Below are 21,032 nucleotides of genomic sequence, written 5' to 3'. Positions count from 1 at the left end.
CTCTGAACACATTTTCCCCCCAACTATATTGGTTGCTCATGCTTAAAAAATTCAACTTCATACTGTTCATCCTCAAAAATTGGTAATCATATCACTTCTGACCAAAACTATGGTTCACCTACATGCTACATACTTTGGTGTTTAAAGTCATCTTGGCACAACTAAGAATTCAAATCCACTGCTGGACAAGAGGAGGGGAAAGGTACTGAGAGCCTGAAACCTGAACACCTAGACTTAAAGTCAGTTGCAGTGTTTCTGATCTGAAATATCCAAACCATTATTATGGACTGAACTTGCTTGTGTAATCAGGAATGGTTTGTGCATTTGTCTAAATAAACGTGATTTCATTCAAAGTGCTTTGCTTGAAATGTTCAAAGTCCCCATGTTCAAAGTCCCCAGGGAATTTTTGCTTGGTTTATTAAGCTTGTTTCCTGTCTTAACTTTTTGTTTTGAAGCTATAGGAACATTAAAAATGAACAACTATGCAAATAAAATTAAAATAGAATATATTTAACAGGGGGAAAACCTTCTACCTGGTATGATAGATTGAAATAACTGAGGGGTAGCAAGCTTTCAACTATTTCTGCCTGCTCCTGGCACTGATTTGGATGACTCTTTAGGATAGACTTTGAAAATTCAACTGTGGCAAAGTACAGCTGTAACGTAATATGCCTTCCCTGTATATTGACAATGATACCACTGAAATCTGCCTAGAAGCATTCTGCAAAAGACATGACACAAATCTAGTTTGAGAGCAATTATTCTAGTGGCTAGGTTAAGCCTCTGAGCTTATGTACTGACTGGTTGCTTCTAGAAATCAAGAAAAGTCACATCTAACTGAATCTTTCTGTGATGCTAACCTTACCTTCCCACAGCCTAACTAATATGACTTCCCCTGCTAAAACAGTCTCTTTGCATCCCAGTGAGGCTACAAAACAGTTGTTGAAGCCACTGAAGTACAAACTCTTTCAAAACATGGCAAATCGTTAACATGATCTTGAAAATCAGGCTTTGTGTCACACATGTACTTAACTAGACTGCACTGTGTGGAATGGGGAAGGTGGACCTTTCCTTCCAGCCCACCCACCTTCTACACTAGCAGAATTCAACTCCTTCAGTGAAGCTGTCAAATGAAGGGTGCAGCTGCTCAACATGATTCTTCTCCTGCATTACAGACCATGGAAATATCATTTCAGTGGTGGTTTGCCTCAGTGTGCCAACAGCACAACACAAACAGCCATAGACAGCATCTTTGCTTGGTTAGTAGATCCATACAACACAAAGAAGTAGATGCAGAGAGAACAAGTGGTAGATTTCATCATCATGGCTAGGCTTCACGAACAAAGATTTGGGAAGGGCTCTACCCAAGTGGTAGACTTACACCACTATATAAACATTCATTTGAGCATAGGACTAGGTATCATGGTTCTCTCAATCTCAGGCTTAACTTGGCAGAGCACAATGCTAAGACACTTGGACATCTCTCATCCTCCCTTGGACTGTGGTCCTTTCAGCAAAGAAGGAATTTGCAAGAGGATTACAAAAGGGAATCATCTACTGTAATGCAAAGCAGCCCTCAAAAAGGCTGCACCTCAAAAAGTCAGGTGTGCTCTTCCAAAAATACATAGAGTCCATGACTAAGGGTTTCATGATCTTTGGACTCAGTAAGTAAAAAGCAAATGAGAGGTAAATAGGTACAGTAAAGGTTCTAGTGACTGTATCTACACGAACATATTTCTGATAATTTTTCAAACCTTTTGCAAATGAAAGGATAAGAAACCTAACTGTAGAAAAACCTGAATTTTAAATGTGTAGGACTCCAGATTAGAAGTCTGTATTCTCAGCACAGGAGGTTGAAACAGCTGATTTGCTAACAAGCAATACAGATCCTGCCACACTAGATTGTTACTAAAACAACTCCCACCAAACCACCATAGAAAATGAGAATGTGCTCTCCTGAACATTTCTGGAAGGAACTTTAGAAACGTACAGATCATCACAGGGGGAAGCACCACACATACAAAAGAACTATCAGGAATTTTTAAAGGCATACATGATACAGAAAACTTCTGCTCCTTGTTCAGAAGAAATAGTATCCCTTGCAGTGTAACTATGTTATCATGCTAGATACTATCACCAGGAGAGAGGGTGCTACACAGAGCAGACCTATTGCATGATAACAAAATGATGAAGATAAAAGACAGCTTCTGTTCTTGTTACTGAAATTCCACTCTTAGGAAATAAAAATGTGTGCTGTATGGTATGCTCTGCACCATATATTTATTATTGTAATGCTTTCTGGTGATTTGTAGTTTCCAGATTATCAATTATATGATGCAATAGCTTTTTTTTTTATTATTATCAGTTTCCCCTTGTCTATATTTCAACCCTATTTTTAATTCCTCTTTAAATTTTGAAGATGCTTTGTATGTGCTCCCTTATAGATAATATTAAGTACTGCTACTTATAATTATGTTGTTCAGGTTTTTCACAGCAATACTGCTATAAAACCTACTATGTTTGAACAAGGACACAGATGTAGCATTGAGTGGGATTTCTCTCTGGTTCTTCATTTCAGTAGAGGCTCTAGCTACATTTAAAAGGTAGCAGCTACTGTAGCTTTATAAATATATATGTGTATATAAACATGCACACACAGAGCTCCCTTTAGGCACAAAGCAGCCTTCTAGAAGCTGCTTTGAGAACACCTTGAAACCTGTGGAGTAAAATCAAGCCTCTCATTTTCCTTGCTGCTGCCATCTGTGGCATATGCACCTAGTTATGCTTGGCTGCATGCAGTCACATAAACACTTTGTGTCAAACTGACCTAACAACAAACAAAAATATCACACCAAGAAATGCTGTTAACACTGGGACATTGAAGAGCAGAAGAAAAATAATGCATTGCCTTCCAGTCATACTGGTACTGTAATAAGGGCATGATACACCTTAGAACTACTAAAAGACTGATTTTATTTTCAGTCCCATGTCATATAGCGTGGTCAGGATTTTAACAGTTATTCAAGTTGTGCTCTGAGAGGGAGGATAGGAAGAAGAGGCAGTGTTGCCAGCCTTTTCCAAATGAAAAAGCAGGCTACTGAAGGTAAACAAAGCCTAATCAATTTAAAACAATAAAGTACAAACTTAATGAGAATAATAAACCATCTAAACAGATTATGCTAGGTGTAGATCAAGCTGCATGAGATGACCTACCTTTCTCCCTGAAGACATGACACAATTCAAATTCTCAATTATATCACATTCCAGTGGTGAACTATCATACAGTAACAGACTGTAGATCAGTACCAACCATGGTACCTCTGGATTAAGATCATGCTTGGTGTAGACATTCCAACACCCTCTCAGCAACATACCACATCTCTCCCTCACTTGTTTCTCACTGTGCAAGTGTCAGTAAGACTTACTCATGCTCTCTGCTCAGTCATTTTCTCTCAAGACCTCCTTTTCTGACCAGTATGATGCTCCTGAGGACCTAACTCCTGCAGCCTGTGTTTCACAGAATCATTTAGGTTGGAAAGGAGCCCTTCAGATGATCTAGCCCAACCATAATCATTTCTGAATGCCCTGGAGGGTTTACCTTTCTTTCCCCCCATTAAGAATCTGTTTCTCCCTCTTTGCATTAGTTTGAATCTCTCATCCTAGTTTTCCTTCATTTCTGGCTTTCTGGGGTACAAGCATTTTCTGCCCATATAAAGACTAATTGCCTTCAGCTCACCAAAAGCGTAAAGAATTTTAGTGCTGATTTATTTTCACACAGCACAATGGTGAGCTTAAGAAAACATTATTATGAGATCCGTTGTAATTTCACAGATAACCACAACAATGTGGTCTGCATGAAAAATTAACTTCTGACACAAGAGAATCACCAACACTCACCAATGCAGACAGAGAGCTTCAGAAAACTTAAACCTGTATCCTAACAGCAAAAATAGCACAGCATGGCAGGGGGAGGGAGGCCATCACTGCTAAAAATTACACCTGAAGCATGCCAGGCACAACCAACACCTTTGTTGCTAGCCACAGGTCTCCAGCAGTAGACTGAGCAAACAGCAGCAGACAGGGAAAGAAGGCAGGAGACTGAACTGTAAACAGAATTTAGGCAGTAGCAAAAACGAGGGGGAAGTGGCAGAGAGACCACATCTGAGGGTAGAGGGGGGACACCAATGCCATCAACTGTACTGGCATTCTTGGAAAAATCTCTACTCACAGAATATCTGTATTGATGCCAGGAAAATGAAAGGTTAGAAGGTTTTGAATTAGGAACATCAAAGAGGAAGGATCCAAAGAATGCCATTACTCCCAACTCAGCCGTGAGCAGGGAAGACGGACAGAAAATACATGGAGAACCTGAGCTACCATTGCCAGAGGTTTCAAGGAAGCTGGGGAGAACTAGAGTCCAGATGCTCCTGCAAGAAGTTTTCTGTCAAGTCAGGTATAAATGGAGTCCACACTTCTATGAATGTGCCCACTAGGCCTGGTTAACCAGCTACAGGTTTTCAACTCATATCCAATTTATAAGCTTGGATGAGTTAAAATCATAAAATTTTTCCAAACCCTAATTTCTTTGCTCTTGTAGGCTTATTTTAACTGGATATCACTAAAACATATTAAAGTGCACCAAAGAACAGGTTTCAGGAGAATACAAAGGCACCAGTTGCATTATTGAGTACCAGGTGTTTGACGCTACTTTGTGTCTTTGAAAATCTCTCTCTATACTAGAGCAATTCCACCAATACCCTAAATCTCCAGAGTACAGAAAAACTTACAGAGTCATCCACCCATCCTTAGCATATTAACTGAATGAAACACAATTACTACAACATAGTTAATGTTTTCTAGATATTTTATTTCATGTTATCTTCTAAAAAATAAAAAGTGTGGAGATTTCCAAGACTTCAGTAGCTATTCCACAGTCTAAACTAGTTACTGTGAAAGTCTCCTTTTATCTTAAATCCTCAGTATCATTACCTTACTCTTACCTCTAGCTCTTTGAATACTAAATAATTCCTTCGTTTTAAACCTCTAAGAATTTTCTAATACTAGACACTTATCATACAACACTTTTGTCATTGCTTGAACAAGCTGTACATACTGAAGTTCTTTCGAAAGCTTTCTTAGTAAGCCAGTCCTTTTGTTACTGTGTAATCAGGTTTGTTGTCCTCTTCAGTCCCTGCAATTCATTGATATTTTTCTGAAATACAGAAACCCAGAGTGAATGCAATAACCCAGACACAATCTCAGTTTTAAAAAAATTCAACCTCCCAGATCTTATTCATGTATGCTTTCGTTACACTAATGGTATATGCAGGGATTCTTAAAAAGAGCATCACTGAACAGGGTACAAAAGGTTTTCCTCAAGTCTACCCTCTTCCTTGAATGGATGCTGAGCAAATCTTCTATTTCAAGTTCAAGACATATTAGTCAATGTCACAGGAAATCTTAAGAGTGCCTTTGGAACAGTTGCGGCACAACATGCAAATGTGTATTTAGGGAGTTATTAAAACACAGATTATTGACTGCAAAACCAGAAAAGGTCCTTTGGAACCCTTCTGGATCATTACATAGCTGTATCTAGAGACTGGTGGACTTCCAGCCATAGAGTCAAGGCTGGTACATGTCACTTCTTTTTAGGACAAACAATATGGATGTTACCACCATCTAATTATACTTCAATAAGTATTTATGCTGGGGAAATTGTATAAATGTTGCTCTGACAGAGTGAGCAATTCTACAACTGGAGGTCTTTTTCTTATTATACTCCCTCTGTTTTCAGAAAGGAAAATAGCCACTCAAATTCCTCTAAAAGAGTTCTCAGTTATGGATCGCTAGCAATATTGATTATAATGGCTCCTTTGGAAACATTACAGTCTATTACAGCAATGTTTTGCTGCAGCCAATGTTAATCTGCTAAAAGCCTTTTGAACACTGTGCCTTCAGAAGTCTGTTTTAGCCTTGTAAGAGACCATGTCCGTTGCTGTAGCACCTTGCAACAGCCCAGAGTTGCGAGTAGCATCTCATGAGATGACTCAACATAAAAGTCAGTTTTCTAAGCCTGTGTGTCTCTGAAGTCATCAGCATCACATACCCTCAAAAAAATGTATGCACCAAAAAAGAAAACCAAACAAAATGTTATTTAATGTAACAAATAAGTAGAATTTTTTTACTGTAAAATTCTTCCATGTTGAAAATGGCTACAACTTTTTTCCTACCAAAATATGGTTTAAAGAGGAAGAAAAAGAAATAAGAAAAAAAATTTACTTCCTCAATGGAACCATAACTTAAATGACATATTTGCTGCAAGTTTAAGTTTTTAAGGTTCACTAATAGCTACCTGAGCGAACATTCGTAATGGGTATTTGTCCAGGCAAAAAAATTAAAAGCTAAAGTACCCTTTCTTATCATATTTCTGTTGAGAGTATCTTAGATGATGCAGGACATAACATACTGCTTCAGGTCTGCTTGCACAATCCGGCCTGCGTGCCGGACGGCAGGGACCTGTGTTCTCCAGCAGCAGATGTGTGTCCTTGAGCAGCAGATATGAGAAAGCTGCATAGAGGTAAACAAGAGAAGAGGATGTTATCCAGGGTGTGAGAAAACCTCAGGATGGGAGGGCCTGAAAAGGTCAGAGCGCGTGCCTTGGGGAGGGGAGGGAAAAAAGATATAGCTAGAGCATGTGAACCCTGTAGGACCCTTGATAATGTGTGTATTTTTTGGAATAAAGCGGAGCATTGACTGTACCTCCATGAGGATGTGTCTGACTCTGGAGCTCCTTTTTACATCTTCTCGTTTTATATTTCCCCTCAGATTTTTCTGAGAGGAAATCTTCTGGACAATGCCAGGAGGGAAAAATTAGCATTTCTTAAACATTGAGATAAAATATAGAGGAATTTAGCCAAAAGAGATGGACAGGAAAAAAAAAAAACAAACACCAGTGAAAATCCTTTCACCCCTTATTCAGCTGTACCTTAACAGTACAAGTAGAAGAACTGCTCAGTGCATCTGCACCTTGGCACAAAACCAAATGGGACCAAATATAGGGAACTGAAGAGTCACTATATGGAAGTACAGTTTCCAATGACAGCTATATAAAACTTCCAGTTCTTATCCAATGGTTTTAAGTAACTTATGAACTCAGTTCTGTACCTCCCTTAAGACTCAGTAGAAATAGTGAAGTTAACTGTACTCGGAGTTATTTTGCCAAGCTGGTACCTATATGCCCTGGAGGATACAGACTAGAAGAACATAAGATGGGGAGGAGGAAAGAGTAGAAAACCTATTTCCCAAATCTTATAAGGAAATAGTAGGGGAAAAACAGACATTGTAACTGATCTAGATGTAGGAAATGCTGCTGTCTTCTATGAAACTTCACTGGAAAAGGAACCATGCTGCAGTAGGGGGAGAAACCATTAAAAAAAAAATAAAATTAACCTTTCAAGTCTCAGGCACACTTTGTGACTACAGAACTATGTCACGGTAAAAGCAATTACATAAGGGTAGCAAGACCTTGTTTTCCCACATCACTACCTCTCACTAATGCAATCCTCCCCCAGCAATATGGAAAGATGTACTCAACAGCTACCCGAAAGAGTCATTGTCCTCTCTCTCGGCACACACGTTACATGTGCTGGGTTCTCTCTGCTACGCAGGACGGATGCTGTCCTGCTGTTAGTATCGCACTTTTTAACTTCAGCCAACACCCCTGCCACGCTGGCAGGAGTGGCTGCCAGGTGAGCAGTCATCTGCATCTAGTTGCTCTTGATGGGGACATCAACATGGAGAGAGGCCTTCTTTGGCCCCATTCCTTTGACCATTCTGTCCCTTCTCACAGCACCAAGTAGGGCTCTGCCCCACATCACCATACTGACACCATCTTCATGTATTTCCCTTTCATACACATCTTAGAGCTGTACATCATACCCATCTTCAGCTTTCCATCAAATATGCTTGTTTTGGGTCATACTGAAGGTATGAACAGAACATTATTTGCATCAACCTGAACAACCAAACACTCATTAAAAAAGTTTTTGGGAATCGGCATTGGGAAAGGACAGGCCCAAGCCCACAACATCACAATAAAACACAACATTCCTCTAAACTGAGTCACATCCTTGCTGATTAATAAATGCAGGTATTAATTCCCTCCAAAGGCTGAAGTATCAGAGGTTGGAGATATCGGTTGTCTCACCAAGCCCAGGCAAAGCCACCAAAGTCATGCTGCTTGGCACCATCTCCAAGGGGATCTTAGTAGGCAAGGTATGGTACTTACACCATCTAGTAGGTATCGTTTCTCTCCCCATGCTGTAGCTTCTTCCAGAATCCATGCTCTTAAGAATTTAACAGACTGATAAGAGGCTATATCAAGACATATGGAAAGAACTTAAAAAAAAAAAAAAAAAGTCAAACCCCAAAGGCTAGAGGGGATATTTCATCTCTGCTCATTTCCTTTCCGTCACGACAGAAAGTCCACTGCAGAAAAACAAAAACGAACAAAAAAAAAGACAAGAAAATAACACTTTGCATAAAATATTTTTCTGGAGATGATCAATAGCATCATTTTTAGAGCTGTACTTAAAATAATTTTATTGCTCTACACTTACACTTTTTTTGATACTTTATATGTCTAATACACATTCTCAACAACAATACTTATTTGAAACTTTCAGCATAAGACAGGTGCAATCCAAAAAGCTACAAGCCAAGTTTTCTGTCATTCCTTCACATTATTTTGTATCAACTATGCACTAATGACTAGATTCAGGGATAAGAAGTTTTTCTTCTCTGGAAATCAGGGTTTTCTTGGTATCTGTCATATAATAGGTACCCATCCAGTTTCTATTTCTCAGTCCTACCCTCTGCTGTACCATTACAAGCATCAATCACAAGCCCACAATATTTAAATCTTTTTCTTCCCCTAACTTTTTCCCTTTCTACTTTACAGATAAACCAGCACAGCAGTAGTTGGCAAGCAACACAATCTCCAGTACTGGGTATCTTCACAATTATTCAGCAGTGGATAAGTGCATCACAGTTCTCCATGCATTAAAGCTCAGCATGGTTTGGGATGGGAAATAGATGCATGATTCTCACATACTACTTCCTCCTTTTTGGGCAGGCTCTTCAAGCGTCAGATGCTTCCCAAACACCTCCTCTTGCTACCACTGCTAACAGGTGGAAGAGGATGCTGAACGTTAAGCTCTTCTGGAGCAAGGGGATGCTTTGCAGTAGCAGCTAGAGCAGCAGGCCCTAGAAAAAAGCAGCCCAGCTCTTCAGGGCTCTCCTTCAACATCCAGCCCAGCTCCCCAGCAGCATCAATCGCTACCCTGGCAGCGCCCTACCACAATGGTTACTGTTGCATGGGTGCAGAGGTGACTTAAGAAAGTGCCAGAGATGGAAGGCAGTCTAGGAAAAGCTTCAGCTGTTGTTCCAGATATGCCAAAACCTGGACCTTTCTGGCTACCACATTGTCATAGAGCAATTGCTTACACTAGACATTTCTAACATCAAAAAACATGCCAGTACTTCTGAAATTAAACTTTTTTTAGAACTTCTATTATCTACAGATGATCTCTATGCTGGAGGTCCCACATTTTGAGAATTCAGTGTTTCCAAAAGAAACCAGTTTGCATGCAAGACAAAAAATGCTGCAGATAGGTATTCACTCTGCAGTCAGCTAAGCCAGTTGGCAACATTAACATCCTCTTCCCCAGCTGTCTGTTACCATTCCTCTGGGAGGGGTGTACAGCTGGAGAAAGGGGATTTTGCAGGACTCTAATCCATGTCACTGCAGTCAGCCAGGTTTGCTCCTGAAGCTGGCTGACTTTGCCATCAGCAGACATGGGAACACTCATATAATCTCTTGCTTTGTGGGGACAGTAACCTCTAGCTCCTAGGTAGTGACAAGCAGCTGGGAACAGTAATATTTTCAGCAGGCTCAGTTGGAACCTGGAGAAAGCACCTGTCCATAGTTTCAATGACAGGTGGCAAGGAAAAAGCTGTGTGTGTGAAGCGCATAGGCAATGTAAATCCTGTTTCTGTGAGAGAAAGTTTATTTGCCTCTACTTTTAAGGCTTTATTTTTAGCTCCTTTATTTAGTAATGTCCAGAGAAGGTATCATGAGACAAAACACAGTGAACCTTCCAAAGGCATATAAGAAATAGTAATATTGCCTTGTCAGTGTTTTAAAATAATGTGTTAATGATCCAGTCATACAGCAACAGGTAACAAATCTCTTATGCCAAGAGGCCTATTTTAGGGATTTTTTTTTTCCTCCTGCCAGCAAGTGCCAATTCAAAGAACAGTACTGACGAGTCCTTTCATTCATCCCAGTGACAGGTTAAATTATTTTCCCGTGCTTTATAGCACATCTCATTCCCCATCAGAATATACCACATCTTGCTTGTAGATCTGTCCCTCCTCATCAGAAATATCAAAATATTATTTATAGCCATATTATGAATTACATATCCTAACTGGCAGAGGAAAAAAAAATTATCCTCTGAATGAGTTCAAATTTCTGCATTGATACATAAGCTCTCACATTTTCATGACTGCCATCTCCTTTTTATCTTTTTCTTAAATACACATCCTGTGTAACCATCTGACTGCACTCTTCTGTGCATCTCTCAGCCTCCTCTTTGAGGAGTATACGCACCTTTTGATGGGCATATACTGTCCTAACACATCACCTGTTTTTCATTTTTTTGCCTCTCCTCACTTGATCTACGGTGTACCTTCTACCACTCTCCACTGGTGCTGGAGAGAGATAAAAGATGTCTCCATTACTATATACATACACACATACACACACACTCTTGGGACAAAAAAATAGTCTGATGCATACTATTTCCTCTCAAGGAGACAGATCCAGAAAGATTATCAAAATATTATATTTGTAAAATACACGTACAGAGTCTAAAGGGAGGAGGGAGGCTGACAAAAAGTTACTGCCTAGCAAAATTACAGAGAAGACCAGGTTACTCTTGCAGCCCCTCTTTAGATTCTCACATCTCAAAACACCATTTCCCACTGCCAGTTGAAATATCTGGCTTCACTGGACCTTGCATGTGCTTAATGTTATGTGTCCTAGCATAGACTTGAGACAATCATCCAAAAGCTTTTTCACCCTTCAACCTCTGTTGAAGTTTTGTCCACCTCTTCAAACTTCCCTGCCATTACATATGCAACAAGTGCTCTTGCAGCAATATGATTTCCATATTGCATAGGAAAACGGCTATTGACTTTCATCTCCACCTATCTCCTCATTGTATTAATGCACTATATTTACAAAGAAAGAATTCTAAGAACGACAACTGGTACTTCTCCAAAAGCCTTCAACTGAATTAATTATACTTCAATCCACCCACCTGGTTTGGGCTTTACCCAAGTGTCATCCCTGTTTTGCAAAGGGAAGAACGAAGGTACTGAGAATTTCACTGACTTACATAAACAGTCACCAAAATAGATATTCTGACTTCTGTTCTGCTGCTCTGACCAGAAGAGGAATAATTTTCCTCTCGATACATTTTGACATAATAATATCTGCTGTTGGCTAGCAAGTGCTGGCAGATGTTCACATATAGCAGCACTAACATTTCTGAAGACTTCCTCCTGTTTTCTATTCATAATTGTATCTTCCCGCAAGCTACTCTGGAACATTTTACAATTACTTTGCAAATCACATTTCCAGAAAGACAAGTCCCTGCAGCTAACTAGAGCCAGATTACAGTGGCATTCAGTTGCTACCATCCACAACAACCAAGGAGAATCACATGCTTAAGAAGTTTTAGAATCCAAGACCACAGCATCTAGATCTGCTGCACTCAGAGCACACAGGTACAAACAAGCAAACAAAAAAAAAAAAAAGCCCAAATGATAGCAAATTTCAAATGGCTAAAATTTATTTCTAAATAATGAACTGTATAAGGAGCATTCTAAATGCTCTTGAATGGACAATAACAGCCTAAAATTAACTTTAGAGAGTAATTGCTTACTAGTTTATATGGCCTAGAAATATAAGTACTTTTGAAAAATCAATTACATGAGGAAGAATTTGTCAGAACAGCCAATTAGATGCTAAACCCTTGTATTGTAAATTGATGCTACATCTAATTAAGCAGTCAAACCTTTTTGCCTAGAAACAGAAGGAAAGAGACTGCTCTGTTTTAGCTGTATGTACAATTTTCCCGTCATGTATCTTTGTCTGTTACCTGTTGGCAGTTCAACATGCTACTTTCATAATTTCCTTCTAAAATAAAGAACAGCATTTGGGATTTCTGTATGTTTTAAGCTTATGTAAAATAAGGCTTCACATCAGTTGAAAGTGTGATCAGTCCAAAAAGGCAACATATTAAAATATCATAAATATGTATACAGTACAAGACAACATTCAATATCTAAAGAAACCAAAAGGCAAAGGATCACATGTTAAAGCTTCCAGAATAAGTTCACAGATCATTTAAAGTCATTTGTGTCATTCTCAAAAAATCATTTCTGTCTAGAACTAATGCTCTAGCTGGAATAAGGAAAAAAACAGAGGCAAACCCAAATTCCAAGTCAACACATACATATATTTGAAATTCATGCACTGCAAATACATACATCAAAAGGCATACACTGCAGCAATGTTCCTAAAGTATGAGCTCTAAGAGCAGAACAAAATTTACTAAGTGGACCCAGTGGTCTAATCAAGGAAGAAAATTTCTCTATTTCTAAATGCAAGTTCAAAAATTAAAACCTCTCTGCTCAGTAAGGACCTCATTTACTATAAGAAAATCAGCAGTCATCTCACACAGTAATAGGGAAAATTGTCTCCAGTCCTGCAGGGCATTGAGGACTTCCTAAGGGACACTGAGTGACTTCAACCACCATTTAGACACTAGTGTTTTCATCCTTGTTATTCCCCTGATTCTTCTTAACAAAATAAAAAGGTTGCTGTGAAAATTTAAAACTCCTGTCTCCTTTTGTTACGAATAAACTGTTAACCCATTTGGGAACTATTTACACTCATAATTGCAAGGAAAGAGGGAAGAACTTGGAAAAAAATTCTTTAGTAACCCAGTAGTTTTTTGTTCTGTCACTGGGAAAATATATAAGAAGTCTTATTCTTCCAAATCTCTAATCCTGTTACCACTGAAGACAGAGTTATTACTTCCCCCTCACTCCAACCCATTATAGTACAACGGTGCTGCAATTCAGAACCATACCTTAAAAATTACAGCTATTTTAGGACACAAATTCCACTGCCACACAAACACATTGCCATTCTAAGCAGTCACCCCCTTCACAGAGGGCTCTGCTCTGCAGCCACAAGCCCATCAGAGATGTTTGAAGCCTGCATGTGCCAGTGTCTTAGAACGCATATGCCCATGCGTCTCCACATTCGTGTCCATAGTGACACATGCTGGCTGTTCTGGGGAAGAACAGCTCTAGAGAGGTCACCTCAAAAAAAAAAAAAAAAAAAAAAAGCGCCTTTGGCAACTACTAGTTTCTGATAAATTATCTCATTTATGCAAACATGAAAAAAAAACCCTTTTCAGATCTTATCGCCCTTTCTCCCTTGAATTATAACTCTTCTGTACGTGAAACACAGAAACACAGTCTCTTGCCTGTTGCACTAGAAATCTGTTCAAATCCAAGCTGAAACTTCTGGCATGACACAAGAAGCCAGCGATCAGGTCCCCCTATTTTAAAAGTGCAGGCTGATGTGGAGATTTGCTGGTGCTTCACCAGATGTTGAGCCATATTCCTTGTTTTTGTTTAGTCATAGTTTATAAGGAGCATTTAATCATCTTTCAGAGAAGAGATTTGCTTCTAAAAGCCATTTCTAGGTTTTTTTTTTAATTAAGACAGAGTTGGGTTTTTTCCTAAAAATATTCTTGACTCCAGTTTCATTTTACATATCAGTATGTTACTAATGTGCAATTAAAAAATACACTGATAATGAGCAGATGCAGGCAATGCACTGATGCCAATATATTCAACTAGACATTAAGAGTTATTTTACAGTCCTTTATGAATTACAATATAAGGAAGTTTAATATTTTTTAATAAACCATCTAAATTTATTTTTGAAAGATGGAAGATTACTATTTTATTCCTATTCCCAATATTAGCAAAGAAACAACCATAAGCACTAAAAGAGACCAAAACTCATTCTTTGTTTCTCAGGAGGGCAATGTCACAGAAGCTCCCAAGGGCTAGTTTCCCTTGGCAAAAAAAAAAAAAAAAAAAAAAAAAAAGGGTGTTCTTATTTCCAGCCATCTGCCCCCTTCCTCCAGGGCACTCCATTTCAGCATTTTGCTCAATTCACACGAAACTTTCACTGAGCTTCTCCTTAGCTGGAACTGGGGTATGATAGCGTTTCCCAAGCAAAGCAGTAGAGTGGGCGGTGCTATTATTCATCACCGCACCCCACGACTCACAAAACAAGCCATCTGCCATCCTCGTTCCTGCTGTAGTTTAATTAAGCGTCTACCAGTCAAAGGAAAAAGAAAAAAAAAAAAAAAAGGGGGTGAGAGAGGAAAAAAAAGAAGGAGCGGGACTGTGAAGAAGAGCGGAAGAAAATCGAACAGGAAGGGAAGGGACGGGCCCCCGGTGTCTCAGGAGCGGGCAAACCCCTCGCGGTGGGTGAAGGGTGGGAGGCGCCCTGTGAGCGGCGCCGGGTCCCGACGGCCGCGGCCGGAGTTTTGGGGCCGGGCGGGCCGGGGCAGCCGTACCTGGGAAAAGGAAGGCTTTGCTCCCGTTGTGCAGCCCCGGCACCTGGCGCACGCCCTCCGTGGAGCCTCCCAGTTGTAGCTCGGACAGCACGTCGATCTGCAGCGAGGGGTCCACGCCAAAGCCTGAAACTGACCCAGAAAGTGCCATCACCCACCCGCCGACGCCGCAACTTCCCGAGTTGCCCCCGAGCCCCGCCGCCGCTCCCCGCACCTGCGGCCGCCCAGGGGCCAGGGGCCGCTGCGAAGCTCCGCCAGCCCCGCTCCCAGGCGCTCTCCCGGCGGGTCCGGCATCCGCCTACCTGGCCCCAGGCAGAGGAGAAGGCAGAGCGTGCTCAAGCGGATGCCCGACTCCATGGTACACCGATGCGCTCAGTCCATAGTCCCCCTTCTCTGGCAACTGCGGGCAAAAAGCCACCGGGGCACAGGCTGGGTCCCTCCCCGCCTCTCACCGAGCGGCGCGGACCCCGCGCCGCCCCGCAGCGCGCATCACGGCAGGCGCCGCGCCGCCCCGCCGCCGGCCGGAGCACACAAAGGCGAGGGCGGGGGGCGTGCAGGCAGCGCAGCCCTCCGCCCGCGGGCAGACAATGGGAGAGCCCGCCGGAGCCTCCTGCCGCCGCAGCCGCACGAGCGAGGCCGCGGCAGCCGGGAGGCGGACGCGGCGCGCCCGTGCCCCGCAGCTCCCCGCCCCGCCGCCACCAGGCGCAGCCCCTCAGCTGGAGAGGAGCCGCCGCCGCAGCAGCAGCCTCCGCCCGGCTCCCACGGGAGCGCCGCTCTCCTCTCCGCCGTCCAGCAGGGACAGCGGCACCAGCGGGAGGGGCCGCCGGTTTATGCCACGGTCACAGGAGCCGCCCACCGCCTCCGCCGGGCCCAGCAGGGCCGGGCAGGGCCGGGGGGAGGCACCGCCCCGTCCGCCGAGGGCGCGCCGGGCGCGGGGGGTAGCCGGGTCCTCTGTCGGGGAGCTACGGGCGGGCGCGGTCCGAACAGCCGGGGGCGCCGCTGGGAACTTTGAGGGGAGCTCTGCCGGGGAGCTCCGCCGGGGCGGGGGCGGCGGGAAGGGCTCGTGTGCCCCCGAGGCCGCGGCTGGCAGCGGCCGATCTGCGCTGGCCCTGACCCTCGGGGCGCTCTCCTGCCTGCTGGCGGACCCGTGCTGAAGTCACCGGTTGTTTCCTTCCCGACGTGATGCCGTCCAGTGTCTGGCGAAGCCACCGACTGATCTTTGAGCACGAATAAAAAGAATTTTGGAAGGGCAGGGTTTGGGGGAAACAAACTAGGACGTTTCCAGTCGCTGACCAAGATGGGAGTGTGCCGAGCTGGCGCGGGGCTGACAACCGCAGGTTCCCTTTCCCTGTCGGACGATTCGACACAGCGGTCCTGTCCTCGGCTCTTTAACAAACCCTCCGCCTCCCCAGCAAGTGACATTTCTGTGCCGTACTTTGTGTGCCTATAAAGGGGGCTAAGAATAGCCTTATTCTTCCCTTGCCTTTCATAGACTACCAGTGTGCAGGGCAGGAATGTCTTGTTGCCAGTTTGTCAAATTGTGCAGAATAAAGGATTGGGGTTTTATTTTTATTTCTTTTTTCCGATTTCACGTGCATGTTAATAAGACCCTAATGTCAGCTGGTGATTCCAGTATTGTTTATTGACCTCTGCCAAACTCATCCCCTGTGGTTTTTGCAAATAATAAAATCTTTACAAGTAATCTTTCACATCTTTCACAATAATCGTTCAGAGGGCTGAAATGAAGAGGAATTTTGTCTCCTTTTTTTTTTTTTCCAAGGCAACCGTGGGAGTCAATGGTAAATCTTTCCAGACTAAATTAACCAATTGAGATACTAAGCAACATACAAAGCAAACATCTTCTTTCTTATAAGAAAAACTAAATTAAAAAAAGAGGGAGAGAGAGAGGAGTGTCTACAGATGAAAGTGGGGAAATGCAATCCATCCCTCAACCCAAATTCAGAGCACTGGTGTTAGAATGTGGTTCCAGCGTGCCGAACGTGCTTGTCACCCTCGGAGGAGCTATGGGCTGGCAGAGCCAGTACAGCTCCATGAGGGGCTTCTACAGCCACTTCACACTCCAACTGGTCTGAAAACAAATGAAATAAAGGAACCCTGCTGCAGGTACCACCCATGTAACTGGTCACACAGCATCCCTGATGTTGCATCTTGCATAGTCAGAGTTGTCAGTGACATTCCACCCCCATCCCAATCAGCCCAGCACCTCTTCTGCACCAAAGCTTTGTCTCCAGCCTTTTAGTGATGTGGAACTGTGCTTCCAAACTCATGAAATTCATTGACTGCCAGAGCAGTCTTAACAAATGATGCGTTTCCTTGGGAAAGTTAATGGACAACAGCCACACATCAGTGGTTGTTTTCATGCTATTTAATCATATTGGTTACAGATAGCTCAGCCAGAAGCAATTAATTTGAGAAGAAATAGGTTCAAAATCTAAAGTAATAATGATACATAATGAACCCTGCCGCCAGTTGAGTCAGGCACACAAGCGAACAAATCAAAAGAGGCAAACATCTGCCTTAAGTTCTTTGCATCTGCCAGCAGCCACTGACATTTTCCATTAGCTGGGCCTGCTGAAGTAACATAAGCATGTAGATCAGGTGCAGTTCATCCCTTTAATAATCTGTTTTTTCCTCAATTGATGTCCGAGGAATGTCCACTCATCTTCCCGTACATGAGAAATCACACAAAACGCCATCCAACCTAATTTATCTATTCCCCCGTATTTATGTGGAGCCCAGGGCAGACATCACACACATTACACAAAGCTATGTGAAATGTCAGTAGTGACAGTATTCAGCTAACCAAGAAGTAAGTGAACAGCAAAATGGGAATTTCTACCAATACAAGGAACATGACACTGATGAATAAATCTTTTAAACAGTTGTCTAAACCTAATACATACTTCTACCCATGTAATCACTTTCTGATCACTCTAGAAACATGCAGTTTCATCATGTTTATGGACATGTCCCTTCTTAAATTTGGATATTAGGGATATACCTAAAAAAATGGTTTTTTACACTTTCGGATGTCTGGAATGTTCTTCCCTTTGACGGAAACCATATCTTTTAGCCAAGAGATCTACAAACACTTCATGCTGAGGTGCACCATAATCTACTCCACACATGGCAAATGGTGACAGACCTAAGAAAAAGGTTCAGTATGTACAGATCTGTAATAACCATGCATCGATGAAAGTGCTTTCTACATTAAGCAAGGTCTCTATCTAGAGAAGCCCATTTCAGATATTAACCTTTACATGTCTCACCAATTTTCAAGGCTCTCCAGAGACTAGGTGTCTCAGAGGTTGTTTGGATTTGTTTGGTTCTGGGAGGTTGGCTGGTGGGTTGGTAGAGGTTTTTTCAGTTGGTTAGGGGTTTTTTGTTTTGGTTTGTTTATTTTGTGAGCTAAGATAGTTCTTATCCTTACAAATGCTAGCAGTGAGATTACTCAAGGAAATGTCTGTAGAAGACAAGACTAATCTTTTGCACTTGCTATAGGTCTTGTCCTGTGCCTTTCTTTGAAATACCACCTGGTCATAGGTATTACCATATCTACAGTGGAACAATCTCTTTACAAAACCTCTAGGACGAAATGGCATTCTGTAATTCCACAGCAATGGACAAGTCAACAATAGCACATATGCAGTTTCACCAAGTATAAGGTAAAAGGCTTTCTGAGGAGATGACCTTGGACCCAGTGACTAGATCTCCTGGAAGGGAGATGTGAGCCTGCCATGTCACACTAGCAGGAGCACACTCTGTAACACGGCTTTGGTGCTTTGTAATACAACTGACTCATAAACAGTCTTCCAGTCATCAATGTTTCGATTTCAATTACATTTTTAGATTAAACAGGTATCACGATATTGGTGTCCCCCTTACAAAAACCCCACTAGATACTAAAAAGTAAATAGGCCTTCTGACTAATGACTAACATTCACAACAATTTTCATGCCAAATGGAGAACTAAGGGATGTGTGACAAGCCCCAAATTAATGAATGATTTAATTGCAAAGGGAATATCAGATTAATTATGCTCATATTAATTACACTCATATTAATTATATGGTAATAAACTGGACCAAGTAGAGCTCTTAAAGCATACAGGAGGCAATCCTGCACTGGGAAAGCATTACTTCTCTTACTGTAGCTTATCTGGGTCTATTTATTTTTAAAGAAAAACATGAATATTTTATTCACAGTAGTTTTACCAATGTGTTTCTGTGCTGGAACCTGGAGAGTCCATGTGAATTTAAGAAATATATAAAGAATTGTCACTGACCTACTTATAAAACACTGATGCAACTTTTTTCCTGAAAGTATATTGCAAAACATGCGGAGTTGTTTACTCAACATTATAATAGTGCTTTAATGCAGCATTTATACAGGAAAGTATTTGTAAAACATGATGTTCCATAATTAATACTTTTTGAACTGGAACAAGAAGAATAGTCTGTTGTCATAGAGAAGCAGCTTTTTAATTTGAGTAAATTTGATACTACCGGGGATGAGGGCTTTCTATTAGTTACAGTCAAGGAAAACGCAGGCAAATTACACTGCAGCACTTTCTGTTAATACCCTTCGATGTGGACTTCTCTCTTCACCATTATATCATTATGATCCACATTTTCTGTCTATGAAAACTGTCATGTGTAAAAACTGTACAGTTATTGTGTGATGTGTAAAATGCCATGAGAGACTTGGTTTTGAAATGCTGGCTTCAACAGTAAGGAGCAAAGCTCAAATGCTGTTTTTGAATAAACCTCAGTTGTTTATCAAATAGTTTTTTCTTGCCAGCTTCCTGACCAGATCTGTGAACTTTGGTGGCACTCTCTCTCTCCGGCACATCTTTGTTTATGTAAAGCAGGTGATTTACTTTTGCTGCTTTGTTAGCCTTCTCACAGCTCCCCACTTGCATCCCCTTCTCTTACCAATTCCCCAGATGCTTTCTGCCCTTTAGCAACATCCTCTCACACAGGTGCTCTCTTTCTTTCCCTCTTTCTCACACACAAAAGTGCATGCACACCAGCTCCTTTGCTCATCTTCTCTCTGCAATTTGTCAGTCTTGCAGCCTCCCTTAGGTGAGAACTGGTAGCAGTATTAGTATTAGCTGTGGGCTGCACTCTGACTTTCTGACCAGGAGAACTTACATGGGATTTAAATACAGCACTTGGCAAAGACTTAGCAGAGACTGACAAACTGACTAAGCTACACACCCTACCATGACAGCACCAGCTCTATTAAAAAGCCTTGGTATAAAAGGCATCCCTCTCAAGCATGTGTCAGCTGAGGAGACATCACCCATTTTAGCTAGAGTTATGAATGTTTCATATCAATTTGATATTTTCCCACTTTTAATTGCAAAATTTACTTTATGTTGGAGAATAGAGCTGTGAAACAAAGGCTATAGCTATTTAAGGAACACACCTTAAGGCTCTTGAAATTTCCAGTCTTTCTGGGTCTTTGTACCATCTTCACTTGATTATACTTAATGTCTTGCACCTGCAGTTGCAGCTTTGGCAAGTGGAGACTGATGCAGTCTGCAGTGGAGAAGCAGCTCCAGGAGTGGTGTAAGTTACAAGCTATTTGCCCTGTCAGATTCTTCTGAGTGCAGAAAGAGAAATTGAGGCAATTACATTAATGAGAGGTAGAGATGAAGGTATTTTTCAGTTTTCCCAACAATTCTTGTTTGATTCAGGGGAAAGGAAGAAAGGCTGAAAGTGCAGGCTGTGCTCTCTTTTTCCCAAATTTGAACTTAAAATCTTCCAAGTTGAGAAGTCCGCACATTAACCTTCCTTGCTGAAGTCTTGTTTTTTATACTTACTTTATTTTATCACTCCAAGAGAGTGCACATCCCTTTGATGTAAGGTAGAAGTGATAGACTGCCCTGCTGGCAGCCTTCACACATTATGATACCTAAAAATGTTTTTCATGGAAAATGTCAGCTAGGATTGCTGATGTTGTATTTGGCGTGTGGAACCATATGAAGTAAGAAGAGGATAGTTCATCATCAGTATTTAATTATCTCAGTTCTGTCAGTCCAGACCACAATAACAATTAGGCAAGATTAGAGTTAAATTACCTTGACCTAACTGTGCTCTGTGTTTTGATCACTTTGCCATCAGAAGTATTATCCCCTATTAAAAATGGATTAGCATATCCATCGCAAATATTTACGATAACAAAATTGGCATGAAAAGACTTTAATCTTGTGTGCTTTACTCTTGTAATAAAGAAAAAAATCTATGCAGCCTTTACTACAGCCAGACAGTGGCT

The 21,032-nt window shown here is 41.7% G+C and overlaps 1 protein-coding gene across 1 annotated transcript in view; it reads right to left on the bottom strand.

Annotated features, from left to right (window-relative positions):
- The window catches only part of NELL2 (neural EGFL like 2), a 147,800-nt gene extending 132,597 nt beyond the window's left edge, over positions 1-15,203 (bottom strand). Inside the window, exons 1-2 of the mRNA XM_027658873.1 lie at positions 15,035-15,203; positions 14,736-14,864 (exon numbers count right to left, since the gene is read on the bottom strand). Of these exons, the coding sequence (XP_027514674.1) occupies positions 14,736-14,864; positions 15,035-15,089 (184 nt within the window). The 5' untranslated portion in view covers positions 15,090-15,203. The remainder of the gene's footprint in view (positions 1-14,735; positions 14,865-15,034) is intronic.
- Positions 15,204-21,032: the final 5,829 nt, after the last annotated feature.

The sequence above is a fragment of the Corapipo altera genome, unplaced genomic scaffold, assembly GCF_003945725.1.
Source record: "Corapipo altera isolate COAL_440 unplaced genomic scaffold, ASM394572v1 1, whole genome shotgun sequence".
Lineage (NCBI taxonomy): Eukaryota > Metazoa > Chordata > Aves > Passeriformes > Pipridae > Corapipo > Corapipo altera.
Note: the sequence above shows the minus strand (reverse complement) of the source record. Positions and strands in the feature narration are given on the sequence as shown.